This window comes from Schistocerca cancellata, chromosome 8, assembly GCF_023864275.1.
Source record: "Schistocerca cancellata isolate TAMUIC-IGC-003103 chromosome 8, iqSchCanc2.1, whole genome shotgun sequence".
In the NCBI taxonomy this organism is placed as follows: domain Eukaryota; kingdom Metazoa; phylum Arthropoda; class Insecta; order Orthoptera; family Acrididae; genus Schistocerca; species Schistocerca cancellata.
In genome coordinates, this window is record NC_064633.1 from 161,099,147 (window position 1) to 161,125,322 (window position 26,176).

At 40.4% G+C, this 26,176-nt stretch overlaps 1 protein-coding gene across 2 annotated transcripts in view; it reads left to right on the forward strand.

Annotated features, from left to right (window-relative positions):
- Nucleotides 1–26,176, forward strand: part of LOC126094481 (bumetanide-sensitive sodium-(potassium)-chloride cotransporter) — a 632,465-nt gene that overhangs the window by 558,096 nt on the left and 48,193 nt on the right. The window contains exons 9-14 of one of the 2 annotated variants that reach the window (XM_049908875.1): nucleotides 7,647–7,768; nucleotides 7,867–8,002; nucleotides 8,571–8,782; nucleotides 19,078–19,319; nucleotides 19,443–19,639; nucleotides 19,956–20,006. In XM_049908875.1, coding sequence (XP_049764832.1) covers nucleotides 7,647–7,768; nucleotides 7,867–8,002; nucleotides 8,571–8,782; nucleotides 19,078–19,319; nucleotides 19,443–19,639; nucleotides 19,956–20,006 — 960 coding nt within the window. The remainder of the gene's footprint in view (nucleotides 1–7,646; nucleotides 7,769–7,866; nucleotides 8,003–8,570; nucleotides 8,783–19,077; nucleotides 19,320–19,442; nucleotides 19,640–19,955; nucleotides 20,007–26,176) is intronic. The other variant, XM_049908876.1, reaches the window with a different exon arrangement.

Here is a 26,176-nt window from a genome sequence, read left to right on the forward strand (position 1 = left end):
CCACCGTTTTTTTTTTTTTTTTTTTTTTTAATTTATTTACTGACGCAGAGGTTTTGGCGCCAGTATTTATCTTTGTGCCTGAAAAGCATGCATGTGAATCGCTACATATATTCAACGGCAGAAGTTAGTTGTGGCGGCACCTACCAACATTTTTCAGGACTTCCGCTTACTTTGCACTCGATTCTAAGCCGCAGGCGATTTTTTGGATTCCAAAAACCGGAAAAAAAGTGCGGCTTAGATTCGAGTAAATACGGTAGTGGGGACTTATTTGTAAGCAACCTTTTATTTGCTGATGATGCAGCATTCATACTACATACTTAAGACAAACTTCAAAGCCATGTGAACAAACTTGCTGCTGCATGCAAGCATTTTCTAGCTTCGAGAATATTAAAAAGGCTGTTAGCACAAGGATACATTTCTATGTCTGCCATAAGATTAGATGGCTCTTCGTTGAATGCAGTTGACAAATTCTGATACTTCAGCTCACTTGTGTCAGAAGATCTTTCTCTGCACAGTGAAATGAATGAGAGAATTGGCAAAGTGGTGACTACTTTCGGAAAGCTCTGCACAAGAGTATGAGACAGCAAACACTTTAGGGTAACTGCTCACCTACCGAGCATCCATACTGAGCACCCTATCGTATGGTGCTGAGATGTGGACATAATACATTAACAAGACTTATCATCTGCAGTGCCTACGAAATGTTCTAGGCATACATGGAGGGACCATGTAACAAATGAGATGGTTCTGAACACTGTGGCAGTACTGAGTACCACTGCCACTCTCAAGGAATGCCACCTGTGGTGGCTAGGACATTTGCATTGCATGGATCACTTTCATCTTCCCGGACACACACTACTTAGTGAGACAGCACATGCCAAGAGACACCCTGGAAAACCCATATTCCACTTTAAGGACTGCATCAAATGCAACATCAACACATTTAATGTTACTGAGATAAATGGGAGGAGCTTGCTGAAGGCTGCATCGTATGGAGGAAACTCATGGAGGGAGGCAGTAAGTACCACAACTTACCTGCAAAATGAGCATATAGACAATTGCCAGGGACTGTTAGACCAGCTTAAGCAAAAACATTTGTTGGATTTCAGTTTTTACAACACTTGGTCACAGAAGTCAAGAGTAGGTATTTTGTGTAAGATAAATTCATTAAAAGTGCATAACTATGATTCATTTTGACAGTGTATTAATTCTGTAAATATTAGCAGTTCCAGTTTACTGTAATTTATTCACATATTTCGACAATCTCGCGACAAATGATCAGGGAAGTGAGGATTACATTCAAATGTTCTATGTGTTTTATGTTATACTTTGTGACATGTTCCACACCCATGAGATTCATCTCATTTTTGCGTCTATGGAATGATAACTTAATCTAATCTAATCAGACCCCTCTTTCAAGGTGATACACACTTGTCCCATCTGTGGATACCAAGTGGGCTTTTGCACTGGACTCCTGAGTCACCTACAAAAATGTCTGCGTGATGCTACTCGAATTTTCCATTAGGAAATATAGGCCTTTGATGATGATACTCCGCAAACCAATGTACAGTGCATAACAGAGATTAGTTCATACCAGTATTAGTATCCTTCTGTCCCATACCATCACCATATAGATGAAGAAAGAAAGAATTATCTCCGTGATGTAGTATGTGATATTGCTCATCTTATTCTATTGGCCCCCCACTTGGTATACAGTGCAGACAGCAGACTTGTTTTACAGTCTACCTTGAACACTAGTTCTCTACATATGTCCAACAGGGTTTTGCAAAAAAAAGGTCTCAACTTTCTTTCAAAAGATTCTCATTTAAGATCTGTGAGAATTCCTGTTATTCTTTGGTGTGGGCTGTGGTGACCTGTTGGAATCTTTGTAGTGAGTCTCTGTCATGCCTGAATCATGAGGAGCACAACCCTGTATCAATATTCTGTACGTGGTTATTCTAGTGCCTTGTATACTGTTTCCTTTAAAATGCACCACACTTTCTCAGAATTGTACCAATGTATGTAAGACTTTCTTCCACCTGTCCTACCAATGATTTAACATGTGCTTTCTGTTTCATATCACTTCTAATCCGGGTGTTTAAACAATGTGATAGACCCCAGAAGTTTGCTATAAATAGTGGATGCTATAGTATTCTTTCTCTTTCTTATGAGTTATTATATATTATTTTTGTTAACATTTGGTACATTAAATAGAAATCATCAAAATCATCTTTTACAGTCTGCAGGCCCTGGCTGGGTCTGTTTAGCGCGTAAGTCACTCCATCTTTTCCTGTCCCCATGCCACTTTTCTCTCTCATTCTGTACCAATCTTCTCTTCTCATTACACATTCCTTCTCTCCCTTTTGGTCTTCCTGTAGGTCTCTTGCCTATTGTCATTTTGTGACCTGCTTGGATATTCAGCCAATTCCCATTCTTTCAACTTGCCCACTCCATGTTAATCTTTTCTTTTCTGTGGTCTCTTGCACAGGCTTGTCTTTCTCAATTTCTCTCAGCACATCATCCCTTACTCTATCCATTCTGTTAAGTCCTACTCCACTTCTGTGAAATTTAGTCTCACAAGCCTGTATTTTGCTCACCTGCCTTTTCTTCATTAGCCACATTTCTGATACGTACATGAGTATTGGAGCATAGTTCGCTCAGTTTCCTTACTTTTTGTTGGTACATCCTTGCTGCTGCACAGTCTTCTTACAATCTGCAGGAAACCATGAACTTGCTTTCCCCTTTTTCACTAATGTCCTTTTCATTCCTCCACTGTCTTCTGGTATGTGTCCCAGGTGCTTGAAACTTTCCAATCTCTTTAGTGCCTGTACTCTAATACTTATATTCGTTGCTATTCTTCTTGTATTCCAGTTAACACCATTGTTTCACACTTTTTTACATTAAATTTCAATCCATACTGTTCTGCCACTTTCACGCATTTATTTAACCTTCCTTGTACCTCTCCTCTCCCATTTCCCCACACCATAAGATCACCTGAAAACATCACTGCTATCACATTTTCATCTCCTATTCAGGCTGTCACTCCTGTAATTATCTCTTTTATCATGGTGATGAAAAGTAGAGTGAATAGTGCACCCCTTTGCTTCAGCCCATTTTTATTTTCAAATCAGTCTGTCTTCTCTCCTACTTTTACATGACTCGCTCTTTCATGATGTTGATCATACACCGCCCCAGTGTCCAGGAAATCCATTGTTATACCATTACCGTCTTCATACCCTGGTGTAAAACTTCAATATCCCCACCAGTGGAGAATATTGATACAGATCTGAGGTACTACAGTTAGCATCTCTCTGGCACACCATGTCACATTTATGGTGATATGTGGCTCAAGAGCACAAGGAGCAGTTGGCCAGTCTTCTCCAGCCCATGTCCAGTATCAACAAACACATCAGACAGCAGTTGCGGCATTGTGCCCACTGCTGTTTGCTGCATTTAATGACTTGTAGGAGAGCTGGGAAATCTACCTTCATTGTTTTTAACTCCACTTCTTGCTAATTACATTTCTAGTAGGCAGAAAGTGCTTTGCTTTTGTCTTGTACTAGTTGCTTTTATATGAAGTGATGGAAAAATTGAAACCACCCATAGACCTTAGTGAAATAACTTTCAGTGTTTCCAGAATGAGATTTTCACTCTGCAGCGGAGTGTGCGATTATATGAAACTTCCTGGCAGATTAAAACTGTGTGCCCGACCGAGACTCGAACTCGGGACCTTTGCCTTTCGCGGGCAAGTGCTCTACCATCTGAGCTACCGAAGCACAACTCAGGCCCGGTACCCACAGCTTTACTTCTGCCAGTACCTTGTCTCCTACCTTCCAAACTTTACAGAAGCTCTCCTGCGAACCTTGCAGAACTAGCACTCCTGAAAGAAAGGATAATGCGGAGACATGGCTTAGCCACAGCCTGGGGGATGTTTCCAGAATGAGATTTTTCACTCTGCAGCAGAGTGTGCACTGATATGAAACTTCCTAGCAGATTAAAACTGTGTGCCCGACCGAGACTCGAACTCGGGACCTTTGCCTTTCCCGGGCAAGTGCTCTACCATCTGAGCTACTGAAGCACGACTCACGCCCGGTACTCACAGTTTTACTTCTGCCAGTACCTCGTCTCCTACCTTCCAAACTTTACAGAAGCTCTCCTGCGAACCTTGCAGAACTAGCACTCCTGAAAGAAAGGATATTGCAGAGACATGGCTTAGCCACAGCCTGGGGGATGTTTCCAGAATGAGATTTTCACTCTGCAGTGGAGTGTGTGCTGATATGAAACTTCCTGGCACATTAAAACTGTGTGCCTGACCGAGACTCGAACTCGGGACCTGAAAGGCAAAGATCCTGAGTTCGAGTCTCGGTCCGGCACACAGTTTTAATCTGCCAGGAAGTTTCAACTTTCAGTGTTCTCTGTGCTCTGTTAATCAGATAGTACAATCGGCAGGTGCAACTTGTGGCTAGGCTCCGTGTTAAAGAATGTCATAAACAACGTAGATGTGCAGGGTCTCACACACAAGTGCAGTTCCATGTGGTCAGAACTGTAAAGTCTCCTATGTCAGATCATTTACTTGAAAAGTGATTGGGCACCTTACCCCTGATAGGGAGAGCACTGCAGAAGCTCTAGCCAAGTCTGATCATAGTGTTCATGAGGTAGTCCAAATTGCTAAATCTTTCAAGGTGCTTTGGAAGCTCAGCAGATTTCTGCAAATGACATCTAGGTTTCCCAGTTTGTTAGTCATCTTCACAAACGCTGATCGACTGATCATTCTGATTCACCATCTTCTACTTCTGCTCCTAAGTACTGCCAAAGTTCACGAGCGTACAGATCATTGGTGCCTCCTGAGAGACTTAAATATCAATGATTCTGCTCCCTCATCAGCATCACAACTTTTTTTTTTAATGTTCAGGAAGATTTAGTCCTGCCTGGAACGTGCAGCGATCATAACAGAAACCAATACATCCACTGTGCAGCAAACTGCTGGGTCTGCAGTAAGTGCGGCCACCTGGCTGACAACTGTCAACAAGCAGCCCTCTCTGTCTGCATGCTCAGCAGTGGTGTGAGGACAACACTGTAATATATACAGTCAGAGCTCTAAAACTGGTGGCTTCCTTGCCAGGAAGCTCACTTTGGCTTTGACATTGCTCATTCAGTCTGTGGAGTTCCAGCTAGACACCAGTGTGGCAGAGGCACAGTCACAGGGTCACATGGGGCAGCCCGATAGCAGCATGGAGCTAATCAAGTGACTGTGGGTCAGTCTTGTGTAGTAGACTGCACAAGTCGTGTTAAATATCACCTAGCTGCTATATGAACACCAACCTTGCTTTCGACATTGAATTTCTGGCTTGGGGTTCTTGGTATTTGTATAGTGCTCTGCCCACAACAACCTTGGCTTTGATTGTGTATTACATGTTAATTATCAGATGTGGAAACTTTAAAACACATACTGTTTCTCTTTATCCTCCTCATACTATCTTCCCTACTGTCTTTTCCAGAAACTTCTCAAATGCCTTTGTAGCATGACACATCAGAGTAACTCCCCTAGAAATCTGACATAGTTTCTTGCAACCCTTCTTAAAAACTGGCACTATGATTCCCTTTCTCTGGTCTTCAGGTGTTCTTCTTTCTTTCCATACTGTTCTTATTACCAGTATAGCCATTGCTCTCCAACAATGCCAACTGCTCTCAACATCTCCATGCTTACTTCATTCAGTCCAGATGTTTTTCCTCCTTTCACGGTGTTTATCACTTACGCTACTTCCATCCAGGTTGGGTCCATATTGACGTAATCTACATTCCCTGGCTCCTCATTTTTCTCTTTCATATTTCCATTGGGAAGTAATAACTCTTCACAATGTTCCTTCCTTAATTTCCTGTACATTCTCAACTTCCTTTCCTTTAGTCCAAGATTTTCCATCATGCCCCTCTTCTTAGCCTTGACCAATCCATACAAGACCTTCTCACTCCTGTCACTGTTCTCTTCCATCATTTTTGTCCACTCTCCCATCCATTTCCTCTACTCTCCTGCAACCACTCTCTTTTACTCACTGCTTTCCTCTCTTGTTTCTCTGTTCTCTTCTGAAACCATATATGGAATACTTCCTCTTTCTTTGCAACATCATCCCATATTCTATCATTCCACCAGGATGTTTCTTTCCACCTTTTACTGCCACTGGTTCTTTTGCTCCTTCCACCGTAATTGTTTTGAACCATCCTGTCCTTCCTCTACTGACTGAATTTCATCCCTTGATGCATCACCCTTTACTATTCTATGAAATTCTTCTTTGGCTTTGTCTTCTTTCAACTTTGACACTATTATCCTTCTTTCCTGTCTTTCTACCCTCTTTTCCTCTGTAATCCTTCAAACTTTCACTAATAAGTCAGTGATCACTATCTAGGCTTCAGAAGGTATTACTTTGATGTCTGTGACTGTTCTTTTTGTGTCCTGTCACATATTATATATTCTGCCGCAAATTTGCTTGACTAATCATAGCTGTACTACACTGCATTAGACTTTCCTTCTTCTTAAACTAGGCGTTGCCTACTACTGTCCATTCTTTTTACGAAAGTCTAACAATTTTCTACTCTCTTCGTTTCTCCTTCCTCACCCTCCCACTCCTAATACCTCCTCATCCCAATATGTTTCCTTGCTCAAATGTGCATTTAGGGCTCCCATATCATCATCTTCTGTCTTCTTAGTTGTCTTTGCATTCCCTCTTCAAAGTTCTCCTTGTTTTAATAGAATATCCAACTTTAGGTGCATATATTTGCATAGTTTGCATATCCTTCTCCTTCCTTCCTTATTCAAACCTCCTCTCATAATTACTGTCACAACATGTCAACCTTCTTCTTCATTGCTACTCTAGTACAGCTTTGGGAATAGCTGGGTCATCTTTATATCTTGGATGACACACACACACACACACACACACACACACACACACACACACATTCAGAGAGAGAGAGAGAGAGAGAGAGAGATTATTAGCAGCCCTATTACATATTTTCATTTCTGTTAGGAAAAAGAAAAAGTCTTTAAGCAATTGGCATACTGGCATACTTGTGAAGATAATCTGTATGGTCATATCTTGGTCACTGGTTGGCAGTGTAGTACAATGTCAAATGATTTTTGAGTTTGGGAAGTGTAGGTAGATGAAATATTCTGGTCCAAATGCATCTGTTATTTTAAAAAACAAAATTATCTATGAATAAAGCAAGTTGTCTTACACATGATTGGTTTTTCACTAACCAATGTCAGTTTTTTGAGAAGATCTTCTTTTACTGCAGTAATGTCTTAAGGTGCAATCCTAAAATATTCCCCAGGATCCGACAACAGACAAATGTTGACACTATTGATCTGTAATTCTGTGCATCCATTTTTATTCTTATATTTTCTCTGAAAAATGACTTGTTTATGCTTTAGGCGAAAAGTTAATTCCTATGTGCACAAAAAAACAGGTCGGTGCCGGCTATTGAAATAATTTTACATGACATATTTTCAACCTTTTTAAATATAGCCTAGTTACAATGTGGCTTGTGCCATATCATTTTACTTTTGCACAAAGATGGCAGTAAAGATTAATTTACACACGTTTCTGATTAGCAGGTGTTATTCCTTATTAATTTTTTTCTTTTAATTACAGGAGAACTGAATGCTATAGCACCATTGATCTCCAACTTCTTTTTGGCTGCTTATGCTTTAATAAACTTCAGTACATTTCATGCTTCACTTGCCAAACCAATTGGGTGGAGGCCAAAATTTAGGGTAAGGAAGCAGCTAAAATAATTAGATTGTAATGATTAATTAATTAAATACTCTCATGTACTTGAAATGAATACACACTTGCCCCTCTCTTTCTACAGTATTACAACATGTGGCTTAGCCTTCTGGGAGCTATTCTGTGTGTGGGTGTCATGTTTCTAATTAGTTGGTGGACAGCGCTCATAACACTTGCTTGTGTTATGGCTTTATACCTCATAGTATCATACCGAAGACCAGGTAAATTATAAATAAGCACTCAAAATATAACATAATTTTTAAAATTTTAAATTTACGATTAAAGATAACAATTGCTTTTAATATGTTTTCCTTTCCATGAAATAATAGTTTTATCTTTAGGCAGCATTATACAGAATGAATTTATACTTTTCACATATGCGTTCATGGATACGCTAACGGCAGCATTAACAAATTATATTTAACTCCCAGATCTTGGTATTCAAAGTAGAAAGATGTCCTATGTCTTGTATTTAGTCTTTTCCAATCAGTTCTTGACAGTTTCAGGCCTCAAGTTCATTGTTAAATGTTTTTCATTGTTAACATTTTTTTTCAAGAATGTATTATTTCAGAGTGTGTCCTTGTTCCAGTGATTAGAATGAAACTGAAGCATCCATTTCTTACCACCATTTTCAAACTCTGTGTTTGGGGTATAACACATCAATTTACTCAGTCAGTGCTTGTAATGCTTTCAGTAGTTCTTTAAGTTTTTTTATTTATTGATAACACCTTTCTTGTTAATTTTTGTTTGTTTGCTATTAACAATGTTCTGTCATTTGCATGTGTGCAGAAGTGAACTGGGGTTCTTCAACCCAAGCACAAACATACAAGAATGCCCTGCTTTCTGTACAGCAGTTGAACAATGTTGAAGAACATGTGAAGAATTATAGGCCTCAGATATTGGTACTATCTGCGATGCCCAGTCATCGACCACCTCTGATAGACTTCGCGTACCTTATGACAAAAAATTTATCTCTACTAATGTGTGGTCATATCATTCAGGTACGTGAATAGTGATTTGGCATTCCCAGGACAAATAATAATTTTCATTGTTTTCACATTTCTTGATTATATCAATGAATGAGCTAAATGGCTGACGAAGGTTTTTTGTATTTTAGTTTTATCCATCTCAAGATTCCCTCTGTTCAGTGAGTAGAAGCTGATTTCTTTGACTATTGTAAAGAGAGTGTTATCTGCTGTAAATATCTTGTGTTTAATTTAGGAAGCAATGAGGGTTTCTTGCATCATAATTTTGAAGTAAAAGTTTACCGAAAGTCTATAGAAAAGACAAAAACTCAAAATATTCAAAAATGTAACATCGCACACTTCACAAAATGAAAAAAACTTAGTATCCTATGACTGCAATATCAGTGAGCCCCTATTAAAATCAGTCAACTCATACAGATGTCTGCATTAACAGTTTATAGGGCTGCAAAATAGTATGATCACATAGGCTCACTTGTTGCTAAGGCAGGTGTCAGACTCCAGTCCATTAATAGAATACTAGGGAAACGAAATCAGTCTACAAAGGAGATTGCTTACAAAACACTTGTGTGACCCATTCTACAATATTTCTCAAGTGTGTGGGAGCCATACCACATGGAAATGACAGGGCATATGAAATGTGTACCAAGAAGGGCAGCACGAATGATCACAAGCCTGTTTGAGAATGTTATGGAAATGCTGCCAAAGTTTAATTGTCATGTGCTTGAAGGTAGACACCAGCTATTCTAAGAATGCCTGTTTATAAAATTTCGGGAACCAGCTTTAAACAAAGAATCTAGGAATGTAGTACAACATCTACATGTCCCTCACATATCTATCACAATTTAGATTAGATTATATTAATTATTCATTCCATAGACCCATAAAAGAGGGAATCCTCCTGGGTGTGGAACATGTCAGAAAAACACATTACAAAAATGTAATTAGAAAAACTTGAGTTTCATTAATGTTAATGATCCTCAGTCAATAAACAGTAAAATTGTGTTCATGAATTAAATTTAAACTTCTGATATTTACAGGTTTAATACTTACATCTGATTTCATTAAATCCATCATTCAGACATTTGCTAGTTTCTTGGCTATTACAACCAACTATTGTAAAAAATTAAAGTTAATTATTCATTTCAGTGATCCTCACTTAAGAACAGTCAGATTATGTACAAGATTTAAAATTAAACTTCCACTATTTACCGACTTAAGACTTACATCTGCTTTCCATACATTCATCATTCACACAGTAGGTAGTTATTTGGCTATTACAACCAAGTATTGTCAAAAATTAAAGTATAATCGATTTTCATTAAAATGGTCTACTGCACTTGTTGAGAAACTCATGGATGGAATAGGAGTTGGCCACCAAAAATTCTTTTAAATTATGTTTAAATTGTGCCTTGTCTGAAACTAAACTCTTAATGGTTGCTGGTAACTTATTGAAAATATGTGTTGCTGAATACTGGACTCCTTTCTGGGCAAGAGTAAGTGATTTTAAATTTTTATGTATATTGTTCTTATTCCTAGTATTGTTAGTGTGTACTAAGCAGTTAGGTGGAAAAAGAGATGTATTATTTACAACAAACTTCATTAAGGAATAAATATACTGAGAAGCTGTGGTTAATATGCCAAATTCTTTGAATAGGTTTTGACATGATGTTCTTGGATTTACACTACTCATTACTCTTACTATATGCTTCTGTACTCTAAAATTTTTTCTCTGTTTGTGGAGTTACCCCAAAATATGATACCATATGACATAATAGAGTGAAAATAAGCAAAATATGCCAGTTTTTTATATTTATATCTCCTATGTCTGACATCATTGACATTGGAAACACAGACTTGTTTAGGCGCTTTAGCAGTTCGTTAGTATGTTGCTCCCAACTGAATTTATTGTCAAGTTGTAATCCCAAGAATTTTACACTGTAAACTTCTCCTATTTCCATGTCATCATATTTTATACACACACCAGAAGGAAATCTCTTCGAAGTTCTGAACTTCATATAGTGGGTCTTTTCAAAGTTTAATGACAGTGAATTGGCTATGAACCACTTATTAATGTCAGTAAAAATTTGATTAGCTGCCCTTTCTAAATTTATATTTGATTTACTATTTATTGCAATGTTTGTATCATCTGCAAATAAGACAAACTTGGCATCTGGTAATGTAACAGATGACAGGTCATTAATATACACAAGAAACAGTAGTGGACCTAGTATGGAACCTTGGGGAAAACCACATGTAATTTCTTCACAGTCAGATGATGTCTGATTGCCTACTGCTGATGTGTTACGTAATATTTTAATTTACTTAAAAGAATGCTGTGATTCACACAGTCAAATGCCTTTGACAGGTCACAGAACATGCCAGTTGCCTCTAATTTGTTGTCCAATGAATTAAGAACATTTTCCCTGTAAGTGTAAATAGCTTTCTCAATATCAGAACCCTTAAGAAACCCAAACTGTGACTTTGACAGTATGTTATTTTCACTAAGGTGCTTAAGTAGACGCTTGAACACAACCGTTTCAAAGATTTTTGAAAAAGCTGACAAAATGAGATCGGTCAGTAATTTGACAGCAATTTTTTGTCCCCTTTCTTGTGGAGAGGTATAACTACAGCATATTTAAGCCAGTCCAGGAATGTTCCTGTGACAAATGATTGATTACACAAATAACTTAAGATATGACTAAGCTCACATGAACACTCTTTTATTAACTTTGTTGATATGTTATCATAACCACTAGAATGCTTTGATTTCAAGGACTTTATGATGGATTATATTTCTTTGGGTGAAGTAAGTGTCAGTTCCATTTTACTGAGATTGCTTGTGTGCACTGGTCTCAGATATTCCATTGCATTATTTACTGAACCTGAAAACCCCATGCTATCAGTAGCAGAGACAAAATACTTGTTTAAATGGTTTGCAACACAACATGCGTTTGTTACCAGGATTTCATTTATTTTTAGAGCTATTTGTTCCTCCTCATTTCTTGTCCTACCTGTCTCTTACTTAACTATATCCCATATTGTTTTTATTTTATTGCTGGATGTATTTATCATCTTCTCATAATGCAGGTGTTTAGATTTCTGGATGACCTTCTTCAATATTTTGCAGTAATTTTTTTAATGAGCTATAAAGCTAGTATCAAAGGTGTCCCTACGTATCAGATAGAGTTTCCCTTTTGTCCCACATGATATCTTTATCCCTTTTGTGATCCATGGTTTCTTATTAGACTTCTGCTTAATTTGAGTTACCTTCAGGGGAAAACAATTTTCAAATAAGGTGCTAACTTTATTAATGAATGTTTTGTATTTTCCATTTGTGTCTTTGATGCTGTAAACATTCATCCAGTTAATTTCTTTGAGCAATCTCCTAAATTTCTCAGTTTTGACTGTTTTATTGGCCTTCTGTACTCAGTTCTGATAGATGTTTTACCCTGACAATTTTCAAAATTTAATGTTAGGTGTTGCATGTCGTGGTCAGATAGCCCATTTACTACTGGTTTTGTAATGTGGCTTAGTTGCCTAGAATTGTCTACAAATATATTATCAATGGCAGTCTAAGAACATTTGTATACACTACTCCGGAAATTTACAGTAGAAATGAAATTGAATGACAATGTAACTGATTTCAGTAGCTGTTCACTGACAGTGTTTTCCAGGAAATCTATATTAAATCACCAGCAACCACTAGTTCTTTGTTTTTTAATTTTAGGTGAGATAATAAATCTTCAACACCGTTTATAAACAGATTGAAATTTCCTGAAGGTGCTTTGAAATTTCCCGAAGGTGCTTTGTATCTGTCTACTATTATAAAGGACCTATTATGAAATTCTATCTCTGTTGCACTTGCTTCTAAGTGCTGCTCTAAGCAAAATTTATTAATGTCAATACTCTTAAATTTAAAACTGTTTTTAACTAATGTGGCAACTCCTCCTTTCTCCATCTTTCATCTACAGAAGTAGGAGGCTAACTTTAATTCTGTAAGGTTTAACATATCTATACCAGGGGTCACATCATGTTCAGAGAGGCAGATTATATCAGCTGGGTTCAATGACTCTAATTCATCAATGCACATAAGTAGTTCATTAATTTTATTTCCAAGCCATTGAATATTTTGATGCACTAAAGATAGTTGGCATTTCACATTTACCGAGATGAAATCAGGTGGAAATAAAATTTCTGCTGATTGCTGTAAATTTTTAACCAACAGCTGTGTTCGCTGATCCCATGTGCCAGGATTATGCTGTTTGATTTCTTTATCAAACTGAAGGTTTGCTTCAATCTTTACTTCTCTCAGAACTTGACTTCGTTCTGTCCTACCTATCTTAAAAAAGGTGCTGCTCCAACACCTATGACCACTGGTATATTACCACTCATGTCCCCCCCCCCCCCCCCCCCCCCCCCCCCCTCCGTACATTTCCTACAATGACAAGCATAGACTAATTACAGTGTACACAGATATGTTTAAACAATCATCCTTCTTTTGCACAGTTTGTGAGTGGAATGGCATGCAGTCCTAATAACTGATAGTTTGAAGTACCTTGTGCCATACATTTCATAGTGGTTTTGCAGAGTATGGATGTAGATATGTATGTTAAAATGAGACAGTAGAGAAATACTGAAATTTCTTGTAGTGCCAATAGCAAAACTTTAAGTAGCTTTGGAAATTTATACATAGTTTAAAAACTAGGATTATACACTCCTGGAAATTGAAATAAGAACACCGTGAATTCATTGTCCCAGGAAGGGGAAACTTTATTGACACATTCCTGGGGTCAGATACATCACATGATCACATTGACAGAACCACAGGCACATAGACACAGGCAACAGAGCATGCACAATGTCGGCACTAGTACAGTGTATATCCACCTTTCGCAGCAATGCAGGCTGCTATTCTCCCATGGAGACGATCGTAGAGATGCTGGATGTAGTCCTGTGGAACGGCTTGCCATGCCATTTCCACCTGGTGCCTCAGTTGGACCAGCGTTCGTGCTGGACGTGCAGACCACGTGAGACGACGCTTCATCCAGTCCCAAACATGCTCAATGGGGGACAGATCCGGAGATCTTGCTGGCCAGGGTAGTTGACTTACACCTTCTAGAGCACGTTGGGTGGCACGGGATACATGCGGACGTGCATTGTCCTGTTGGAACAGCAAGTTCCCTTGCCGGTCTAGGAATGGTAGAACGATGGGTTTGATGACAGTTTGGATGTACCGTGCACTATTCAGTGTCCCCTCGACGATCACCAGTGGTGTTGGCCCTGTGTGCCTCGGTCGTATGCAGTCCTGATTGTGGCACTCACCTGCACGGCGCCAAAAACGCATACGACCATCATTAGCACCAAGGCAGAAGCGACTCTCATCGCTGAAGATGACACGTCTCCATTCGTCCCTCCATTCACGCCTGTCGCGACACCACTGGAGGCGGGCTGCACGATGTTGGGGCGTGAGCGGAAGACGGCCTAACGGTGTGCGGGACCGTAGCCCAGCTTCATGGAGACGGTTGCGAATGGTCCTCGCCGATACCCCAGGAGCAACAGTGTCCCTAATTTGCTGGGAAGTGGCAGTGCGGTCCCCTACGGCACTGCGTAGGATCCTACGGTCTTGGCGTGCATCCGTGCGTCGCTGCGGTCCGGTCCCAGGTCGACGGGCACGTGCACCTTCCGCCGACCACTGGCGACAACATCGATGTACTGTGGAGACCTCACGCCCCACGTGTTGAGCAATTCGGCGGTACGTCCACCCGGCCTCCCGCATGCCCACTATACGCCCTCGCTCAAAGTCCGTCAACTGCACATACGGTTCACGTCCACGCTGTCGCGGCATGCTACCAGTGTTAAAGACTGCGATGGAGCTCCGTATGCCACGGCAAACTGGCTGACACTGACGGCGGCGGTGCACAAATGCTGCGCAGCTAGCGCCATTCGACGGCCAACACCGCGGTTCCTGGTGTGTCCGCTGTGCCGTGCGTGTGATCATTGTTTGTACAGCCCTCTCGCAGTGTCCGGAGCAAGTATGGTGGGTCTGACACACCGGTGTCAATGTGTTCTTTTTTCCATTTCCAGGAGTGTAGTTTTCTCCTTTTAAATATTTTAAGGAAAGGCATTTAGAAGTCAAGAAGCTTATGTGTTCTGACAGAAATTAATAATGCAGATAATAAGATTAAAACTATATGGAATATTATGAAACGGGAGATGGGGCAGCCTGACAGTGCACAGCCCACCATAGCAATAAACCTAAATGATGATGTTGTGAGTGATAATTCACAAGTTGCAAGTATTTTTAACAACCACTTTCTGAATGTAGCAGTAAAAATAGGGTTAAAGGGTTCAGTTGAAGAAGCAAAAAAATATGTTAAAAATGTCCTTCCCCAGGACTTTAGGCCTTTAGAAATAACACCAACATCCCCCACTGAAATTAAGGGAATTATAAATATACTGAAAAAAAGAGCTCATGTGGTGTTGATTGAGTCTTTAATAGAATTTTGAAGTGTTGTTCTAATTTAATAAGTGGAGTCCTTAGCGATATATGTAATGCTTCGCTGGCATACGGAATTTTTCCAGACAGATTGAAATACACAATTGTCAAACCTCTTCATACGAAAGGGGACAAGAGTGACTTAAATAATTATAGACCAATCTCACTGCTGACTTCATTTTCGAAAATATTCGAAAAAGTTATGTATTCAGGAGTAGTTTCACATTTAAGTGAAAATTATTTATTCAGCTTGTCACAGTTCGGATTCCGGAAGGGTTACTTGACTGAAATGCTATCTACACATTTACCCATCAAATAGTACAAGCCCTAAATAACAAATTATCACCAGTTTGTATTTTTTGTGATTTGTCCAAGGCGCTTGACTGTGTGGATCATGTGACACTCTTAGAAAAACTCAAGCTTTATGGAATTGAAGGCTACACACACAGCTGGTTTGAATCATACTTAATGAACAGAAAGTAGAAAGTTGTGCTGAATAGCACAAATAATGCAGGGAGGGTGGTAAATTCTAGTGAATGGGGAGTTATCACAAAGGAAGTCCCACGGGGTTCAATTTTAGGTCCTCTGCTGTTACTTATTCGTGTGAGTGACCTCCCACTTAACGTTCAACAAGCGGAACTAATACTTTTTGCAGATGACACAAGTCTTATAATAAATCTCATTCCAGGAAAAGCAGCTGAAGATATTGTTGAAGAAGTCTTTCAAAGAATTATTAAGTGGTTCTCAGAAAATAGACTCTCCCTTAGTTTTGAAAAAAAAAACTCACTATATCCAGTTCTGTACACCGAATAGAGTCATACCAACAGTTGATGTAGCATATGAACAGGGATCAATTAACAGGGAAGATTTCTCTAAATTTTTGGGTTTTCACATTGATGACAACTTGAACTGGGAGAAGCATATTACTGAGCTTCTCAAACAACTAAGTTCAGCTTCTTTCACTCTTCGCATAATTGCTAGTCTTGGCAATAAACAGATCAGCCTCCTAAAGTACTTTTCATATTTCCACTCAATAATGTCTTTTGGAATAGTTTTCTGGGGTAACTCACCACTTAGACATAACGTATTGATTGCACAAAAGAGAGCAGTGGTGGTCACCCAAGGACATCATGAAGGCATGTTTTCAAAGAGTTAGAGTACATATATTTGCTAATGAAATTCATTACAAATAACCCATCTCAGTTCGTGAAGAACAGTGATGTTCATACATACAACACTAGAGGGAAAAATGATCTTTCCTATCCGTTATTGAAGCTGTCAGTTGCTCAAAAAGGAGTACATTAGTCACCAAGAAAAATCTTTGATCATTTGCCCAACAACATAAAGTGTCTGGCAGGTAGCAGACCAAGTTTTATATCTAGCTTAACATCATTTCTTTTGGACATCTCCTTCTACTCCATGGATGAGTTTCTGTTTCAGAAACGGTAAAAAAAAAAAAAGTACCTCTAAATGTAGTTGCATGTGTAGAACTAAAAATTTCAGTAATATTAATATTAGTACTATTCATGTGCGTATATTTATCTTGTACTCTGACTTGTTCCACATCATATCGATAAAAAATCGGGGAAATGATGTATGGGACATGACATAACTAAAACTGCATTGTTATTTACTAGACCATTCTGTATCTATGTAATTTCACCAATTTTATACGTTGAGTTTTCTCTTTCATGGTCTGCTTGTGTCTGTATATGTGTGGATGGATATGTGTGTGTGTGTGTGTGTGTGTGTGTGTGTGTGTGCGCGCAAGTGTATACCCGTCCTCTTTTCCCCCTAAGGTAAGTCTTTCCACTCCCGGGATTGGAATGACTCCTTACCCTCTCCCTTAAAACCCACATCCTTTCGTCTTTCCCTCTCCTTCCCTCTTTCCTGACGAAGCAGCCGTTTGTTGCGAAAGCTTAGAATTTTGTGTGTATGTTTGTGTTTGTTTGTGTGTCTATCGACCTGTCAGCGCTTTCTTTTGGTAAGTCACATCATCTTTGTTTTTAGATATATTTTTCCCATGTGGAATGTTTCCCTCTATTATATTCCTTTCATATCTTTAAATAGATTTAACATCATTGGGATAATGGGCATTTTAGGATTGAAACCTTGTACTAAAAAGGAGGATGGGTGACAGGTACTTGCAGTTGAAGGGTGGGTAGCGCATAGGCTCATGTAAAGTTCGTATACTTTCAATAGGTCTCAAGCTTCTACTGTTCCTCTAGCTTAAGCACTGAGCGTGAGTATCGTGTGTGTGTGTGTGTGTGTGTGTGTGTGTGTGTGTGTGTGTGTGTGTGTGTCGTCCTTCAGTAGAAACTTCCTTCGTAACTTTCCCAAACGTAACATATCCCTCTATTAGTTATGGAAGCTAGGTAGTGTGTCCCTTATTTATATGTGTTTTTAGTGTCTATTGTTTCTAGCATTTGTAGACTTAGAGAAAGCTTTTGACAATGTTGACTGGAATACTGTCTTTCAAATTCTGAAGGTGGCAGGGGTGAAATACAGGGAGCGAAAGGCTATTTACAATTTGTACAGAAACCAGATGGCAGTTATAATAGTCGAGGGACATGAAAGGGAAGCCGTTGTTGGGAAGGGAGTAAGACAGGGTTGTAGCCTCTCCCCGAAACAAAAGAAAAATTCGGAGTAGGTATTTAAATCCAGGGAGAAGAAATAAAAACTGTGAGATTCGCCTCTCCCCAAAACAAAAGAAAAATTCGGAGTAGGTATTAAAATCCAAGGAGAAAAAATAAAAACTGTGAGGTTCGCCGATGACATTGTAATTCTATCAGAGGCAGCAAAGGACTTGGAAGAGCAGATGAATGGAATGGATAGTGTCTTGAAAGGAGGACATAAGATGAACATCAACAAAAGCAAAACAAGGATAATGGAATGTAGTCGAATTAAGTTGGGTGATGCTGAGGGAATTAGATTAGGAAATGAAACACTTAAAGTAGTAAAGGAGTTTTGCTATTTGGGGAGCAAAATAACTGATGATGGTCAAAGTAGAGAGGATATAAAATGTAGACTGGCAATGGCAAGGAAAGCATTTCTGAAGAAGAGAAATTTGTTAACATCGAGTATAGATTTAAGTGTCAGGAAGTCATTTCTGAAAGTATTTGTATGGAGTGTAGCCATGTATGGAAGTGAAACATGGACAATAAATAGTTTGGAAAAGAAGAGGATAGCTTTCGAAATGTGGTGCTACAGAAGAATGCTGAAGATTAGACGGGTAGATCACATAACTAATGAGGAAGTATTGAATAGGATTGGGGAGAAGAGAAGTTTGTGGCACAACTTGACCAGAAGAAGGGATCGGTTGGTAGTACATGTTCTGAGGCATCAAGGGATCACCAATTTAGTATTGGAGGGCAGCATGGAGGGTAAAAATCGTAGAGGGAGACCAAGAGATGAATACACTAAGCAGATTCAGAAGGATGTAGGTTGCAGTAGGTACTGGGAGATGAAGAAGCTTGCACAGGATAGAGTAGCATGGAGAGCTGCATCAAACCAGTCTCCGGATTAAAGACCACAACAACAACAACAACAACAACAACAACAGTGTCTATTGGCTGCAGTATATGTTTTGCCTACAGTATACATTTTGCCCCCTTAAGGTAAGTAATAGCCAGCAGTTCTGTCTCATAATGTATTAGAAATTTGAGCTTAGGCATTTTATCTCTTTATATGCATATTGTATCTCATATGTTTACTTTTGCCTTTAACACTGACTATTGCACAATAAATTGTTGCACAGTCAAGTAAATCAATCCATTTGCATATAAACTAATTTCACTTGAAAATATTTTTACAGGATGCCTTGAGTCAAAGAGTGCGTAATGTGTTGACGTACAAAGCTCATAACTGGTTAAAATCACATAAAATAAAAGCCTTCTACACACACATTGATGAAGTGAAGTTTGAAGAGGGAGCAAAAGCTTTACTGCAATCTTCTGGAGTTGGGAAGCTGAAACCCAACATCCTATTGATGGGTTATAAGGCTGATTGGACAGAATGTGATAGAAATGAACTAGTGATGTATTTTAATGTGATACAGTAAGTTTAATTAAACCTAGGTCTTGTTAATGGAACATGAAATGCTGCTAATGAAATATGACTCAATAAAAACTGTCTGGATGCAATTGTACATCAAGTGTCAACTATGGCTATTATTTGCAGCAAGGCACTGGACATGTACATTGCAGTAGCCATACTACGACTACAGGGTGGCTTAGATTACTCAAAAGTGGTAGCTGATGAAGAGGATTTGTTGAAGATGGCCAATGGTGTAAATTCAGAGAAAGGTGTGTCAATAGTGCGTCAGAATTCCCAAGAAAGTCTTCCTCGAAATCAGTCTTTCCCTCAGATTTCACAAGGTTGGTTCATATTTTTATGTGGGTTTTCTGAAATATATGTTTTCAAATGTTTTTGAATGTTTCTCATTATGGAATATTATTTACTTTATAATTATTTGAATAAAATTTCTAATTTTTTTCTTTTCACATAATTATTCCAAAATATATCACTATTTTTAGTTTTCCTTCTATAGTATCTTTGTAGAGTTTCAGATAATGAGTGTGCTGAAAATTTAAAAGTAGTTATTTCATTTACCAAAAAAATTATAAGATGTTAGTGAAATTTAATATGTTATGTTGTTTTTTTCCTCCTTGATTCCGTTTCAATGAAATGAAGATCTGTACAAATTTATCAGTGTAGGAATTCGTCAGATAACAAAGTCAAGGGGTAAGTTACAGAGATGTTAGTGTTGTTTTGCACACTTCCAAAAACAGTTCGGTGTATATACACGCTTCTGTGCATGCCCTGCAGCCTCTTCCTTGCAAAATGTATACCATAGAGTGTAGTTCTAAAATGTTTAGCACAGTTCACAAATGCTTCGTTTTTGCTTATCATAGCCTCAAGCTAAGGCTATTGGTTATTTCTACGAATGTAGCATAGTGGGCTTAATAATATCTTCAGTGCTGCGCTATCTTCCTGATAATTATTGTGTAAATGAAGTACAGAGATCTTCTTTCTAATAACCATGAGTGAAATAACAATAATACCTCACATAATACAGTAAAGTTTATAGTATCAGTACTGTGTAAACTGTTATGCAAAAGATGTTAAATCTTTCGTGTTTTGAACCTGGGGAGCAAATAGTACCCGATTTTCAATTTTTCATATGATGTGATATATCTGGATATGGTAGTTTGATTTCAGTGTTAGTTCTTGGCATAAACTAACATTAAAAATGTATTGAATAAACCTACTTGATAAACATACTTGCTGATGAAAGGCTAATTAGCAATCATTTTTGGTCTTAAGCTCCAAGTTGTATGTAAATGGAATTACTTTGTTGCTGCAGTTTGAGATTGTGAAATGCATATTTGTATAAAAATGAAAATCCTTATGGGGAGGTTGGGCTTAGGTGGCAGATAACTGAAAGCCCAGCTAAAAGTCATGTTGTATAAGGAAGAAGGAAGGAATCTATGAATTAAAAGGCATCCAAAAGAATTGAAGATCAAAGATAAATTAGTATGTAATGCACCAGCTTCAGTTCAGAGATGATGGAAGGTAGCAATATAGCAATAAGTAAAGGTCAGACAAAGACATGGGAGAGAGAGGCAGGGGGAGAGAGAGAGAGAGAGAGAGAGAGAGAGAGAGAGGGAGAGAGATGCTTCTCTGTGGAAAAAAAAATTACACTCCTGGAAATGGAAAAAAGAACACATTGACATCGGTGTGTCAGACCCACCATACTTGCTCCGGACACTGCGAGAGGGCTGTACAAACAATGATCACACGCACGGCACAGCGGACACACCAGGAACCGCGGTGTTGGCCGTCGAATGGCGCTAGCTGCGCAGCATTTGTGCACCGCCGCCGTCAGTGTCAGCCAGTTTGCCGTGGCATACGGAGCTCCATCGCAGTCTTTAACACTGGTAGCATGCCGCGACAGCGTGGACGTGAACCGTATGTGCAGTTGACGGACTTTGAGCGAGGGCGTATAGTGGTCATGCGGGAGGCCGGGTGGACGTACCGCCGAATTGCTCAACGCGTGGGGCGTGAGGTCTCCACAATACATCGATGTTGTCGCCAGTGGTCGGCGGAAGGTGCACGTGCCCGTCGACCTGGGACCGGACCGCAGCGACGCACGGATGCACGCCAAGACCGTAGGATCCTACGCAGTGCTGTAGGGGACCCCACCGCCACTTCCCAGCAAAATAGGGACACTGTTGCTCCTGGGGTATCGGCGAGGACCATTCGCAACCGTCTCCATGAAGCTGGGCTACGGTCCCGCACACCATTAGGCCGTCTTCCGCTCACGCCCCAACATGGTGCAGCCCGCCTCCAGTGGTGTCGCGACAGGCGTGAATAGAGGGACAAATGGAGACGTGTCGTCTTCAGTGATGAGAGTCGCTTCTGTCTTGGTGCCAATGATGGTCGTATGCGTGTTTGGCGCCGTGCAGGTGAGTGCCACAATCAGGACTGCATATGACCGAGGCACACAGGGCCAACACCCGGCATCATGGTGTGGGGAGTGATCTCCTACACTGGCCGTACACCACTGGTGATCGTCGAGGGGACACTGAATAGTGCACGGTACATCCAAACCGTCATCGAACCCATCGTTCTACCATTCCTAGACCGGCAAGGGAACTTGCTGTTCCAACAGGACAATGCACGTCCGCATGTATCCGGTGCCACCCGACGTGCTCTAGAAGGTGTAAGTCAACTACCCTGGCCAGCAAGATCTCCAGATCTGTCCCCCATTGAGCATGTTTGGGACTGGATGAAGCGTCGTCTCACGCGGTCTGCACGTCCAGCACGAACGCTGGTCCAACTGAGGCGCCAGGTGGAAATGGCATGGCAAGCCGTTCCACAGGACTACATCCAGCATCTCTACGATCGTCTCCATGGGAGAATAGCAGCCTGCATTGCTGCGAAAGGTGGATATACACTGTACTAGTGCCGACATTGTGCATGCTCTGTTGCCTGTGTCTATGTGCCTGTGGTTCTGTCAGTGTGATCATGTGATGTATCTGACCCCAGGAATGTGTCAATAAAGTTTCCCCTTCCTGGGACAATGAATTCACGGTGTTCTTATTTCAATTTCCAGGAGTGTATATAAGAAAAAGAAGTAGATTATGACCTAAAAATTGTCATAGAGGAAGGATTTTTTTTGGGATGGGGGAGCGAATTATTGTAGCAGAAGTTAAATATAACAATAATGGGAGGATATATGTTAGAGAGTAAGCTTCCATCTCTGGAGTTAATGGAGACTAGTGCTAGTTGGGAGTATCCAAATGGCCAAGGATCCAAAATACACATTACATCAAAGGCAGGGTAACATGTAGAGCTGGTGAGATTGTTTATTAGCTACCATACATTAACTACATAAACGTTTTTGTAGTGAATGATCACCAACAGACAGTTAGAAATCATAAGTGAACACATACTCATTGTCCACCACATATATAATCAATAACGAGGCACTGAGCATGCTCTGTGGCATTGTCCAAGAGATCTGAGAGCATGATTTACTGTACAGGCCATTTGGATCATCTACCCAACAGTACTTTCCCAGTAGTCTTGACAGAAGAACATGCCCTCTAATACGAGGGTTGGAACTTTAATGGCGGCAACTATTTATTTACTGCTTGTACAAAATAGATTCGTGTTTCGAAGTTTTACTGACCATCAAAGTAGTCACCAGCATTGAGTATAACCCATTGCCAGTGATGTGGAAGTCATAGGATATTCTTAGCAGTGCCAGTTGTGTTGACAGTTCAAGCGGCATGGCCTGATGAATTATTAGCAGTTCTGAAGCGAATCCCATGAAATCAGGCAGGAGACCATGCCACTCGAACTGTCAACACAACTGGCACTACTAAGAGTATCCTATGACTTCCACATCACTGGCAAAGGGTTATACACAATGCTGTTGACTACTTTGAATGTCAGTAAAACTTTGAAACATGTATCTATTTTGTATGAGCTGTAAATAAATAGTTGCCACCATTAAAGTTCCAACCCTTGTATATACTCCCATCCTTTAACCCTCCAATATTTACTATGTGCTAACTTATCCCCCTTCCTCCATGCTGTTTGTTGGAATTTTACCTTTGTTTAATTTTATTATTTATTGTTTCTTCACCTAGGAGACACTCCTTTTACTACCCTTCACTTTTCCCCCAATTTTTTCCATCTCCTTTTTCTCACTATGTTTGTTTGGTTTCCTGGTATTTTGCTCTTAATTTCCTGTACTTTGCTTTATTCTTTCACTTCTCATTTTTACTTCTCACTCAATCCTTTTCTTCTGTTGTCTCTGAAGAAAAAAATGGTTCAAATGGTTCTGAGCACTATGGGACTCAACTGCTGTGGTCATAAGTCCCCTAGAATTTAGAACTACTTAAACCTAACTAACCTAAGGACATCATACACATCCATGCCCGAGGCAGGATTCGAACCTGTGACCGTAGCGATCGTGCGGTTCCAGACTGTAGCGCCTTGAACCGCTCGGCCACCCCGGCCGGCCTCTTCTCTGAAGAGAAGATGATTTAGCATGTACTAATGACCTCCAGATTTCTGTGAAAACTTTTGCTTCATCTTTTCCTTCTCTTATTATTGTACAAGGTAGCTCCTTCTTAGATGATATTAGAATGACTTTACCTGCCCCACCACTTTCCCCACACACCCAAGTATCACCCAACTGATTATTTTGCCCTCCCCCTCCACCCCCTCACCCATCTCAAGAATTAACTGATAGTTTCAAAGGCCAGTTTTGTTGTTATGTGTTTCTGTTTGGAACACTGTGAGCTGTGATTCCTGATATTGTATCTTCACCATCTTCAGGACCTGAATGTGGTATTTTTTGTTTTGTTTTTGTAGCCCACATGTCTCTTTATGAATTAGACAATTAACTGTATAAATTGAAAATAGGTACCACAGGCATAAGATTCTCAGGTTATTTTAAAGATAATGTACATAATGCTAGTTCTTCTCTGTGCTTTATTGTGGTACTAGCCTTTTCCACATGGTATCATACACATATACATTCAACAAATATATTGCACGCATCTCCTCTCCCTCACCCCTCTCTCTGTCCACCTATTCCTCTTTTACCCTCTCTCTCTCTCTCTGTCCATATCCTCCTCCACCTCTCTTTGACCATCTTCTCTTCCGCCTCTCTCAGACCATTTCCTCCACCCACTTTATGTCCATATCCTTGTGGCCGCCTCCCCCTAAATCTCCTCCCCAATTCACCATTTTCATTTCCTCCTTCCCCTCTCCCTATTCATCTCCTGCTGCTCTCTGTAACCATCTCTTCTTCCCCCTCTCTATACCAATCTCCTCCTCCCTCTCCCTAACCATCTACTCCTCCCACCTTCTTTGTCTCCTCTCCTGCTCCATCTGTCTGTTCATCCCCTCATGCTCCCTTTCTCAGGACATCCCCTACTATTCCCTTCCTCACTGTCCACCCACTCCCACTCCCCTCCCTCTGCCCAGTCCCTCTATCTTTGAACATTCCCCTGGTTGTGTCCATTGGTGTATGTAGCCCCTGCATAACAGGTCAGTGAGCAGGCTGATATTACTCAAATGCAACACACCTATCATGGAAGACCACCTACACATCAGGGGCTTGAAATGCTTTTTTTTATATTTGTTATTTTTTCCCCTGCCGCGTATGCTGGTTGATACAGCAGACCAATACAGTTCTCACACAATATGCTTTTTGCAGGGCAGTCTTTATGGCAGGGGCTGAAAAAACAACATTTTTGGCCATGGTTGCACTACTGTTAAGAGTTATGAGGTTGTAAGCCTCACATTCCTGATAGTCATTAAGTTTGTGAACCAAATTTGGATGAAATTGATTTAGAGATTTGGGCGGAGATACTAGATGCACATACATACAGATAGCTACACACACACACACACACACACACACACACACACACACACACACACTCTCTCTAGCTTTTTCCCCACAGCTTCTCCTGCGTATGCATTTGACACATATCTCCTCGTCCCACCTTTGTGTCCGCCTCTTCCTCCTCCCATTTCTCATCCTCCCACCTACATCTGTCCATCTTTTCCTCCTTGCTCTCTCAGTCTCTTCATCCCTTCCTCCCCCATCACTCTGTCCACCTCTTCCTTCCCTCTCCTTATATATACCCCTCCAACCTCGTTTCTCTGTCCATCTTATCCTCCCTTTCTCTCACTGTACATCGCTCCTCTCCTGCTCTCTGTCCATCACCACCCTCCCCCCATCTGTCCTCTTCATCCTTCCTCCTCTTTCACTTCCCACCTCCCTGTTTAGCTGTTCACCTGCACACATGTAGCCCCTGAAAGGCATTCTGGTACTACCCACACAATCCACCTGTCATGCTGGGCAGCCTACATGTCAGGTATAGAACACACTTTTTTGCCCTATCTCCGGTTCTAAGGGAGATAGGAGGCACCAACCCCTACAGTGCTGATTAAATGTAGCAAGCCATTCATATGTGTACACATCTCATTCTTACTCCTCTCTGTGTCCACCTCATCCTGCCATGTGTACACATCTCATTCTTACTCCTCTCTGTGTCCACCTCATGCTCCCACATCTATCTGGCCATCTCCTCTTTCCTCTTCACTCTGTATATCTCCTCCTCTCCCCTCTCTGTGTATCACGTGCTCCTCGTCCTCTCTCTGTCCATTTCCTCCTCTCATCTCTCCCTTTCCATTCCCTCTCTCCTCCTCTCTCTCTATCCATCATCTCCAGCACCCATTTCTGTTCATCTCTTCCTTTTGCTCTCTCCCCGTGTGTCTCCTCCCCCTGTGTCCATCACCTCCTACCCCATCTCCTTATTCATCTCCTCCTCCCCTTCTCTCTCTGTCCACCTCCCCTTGCTCCCTCTCTCCATCCATCTCTT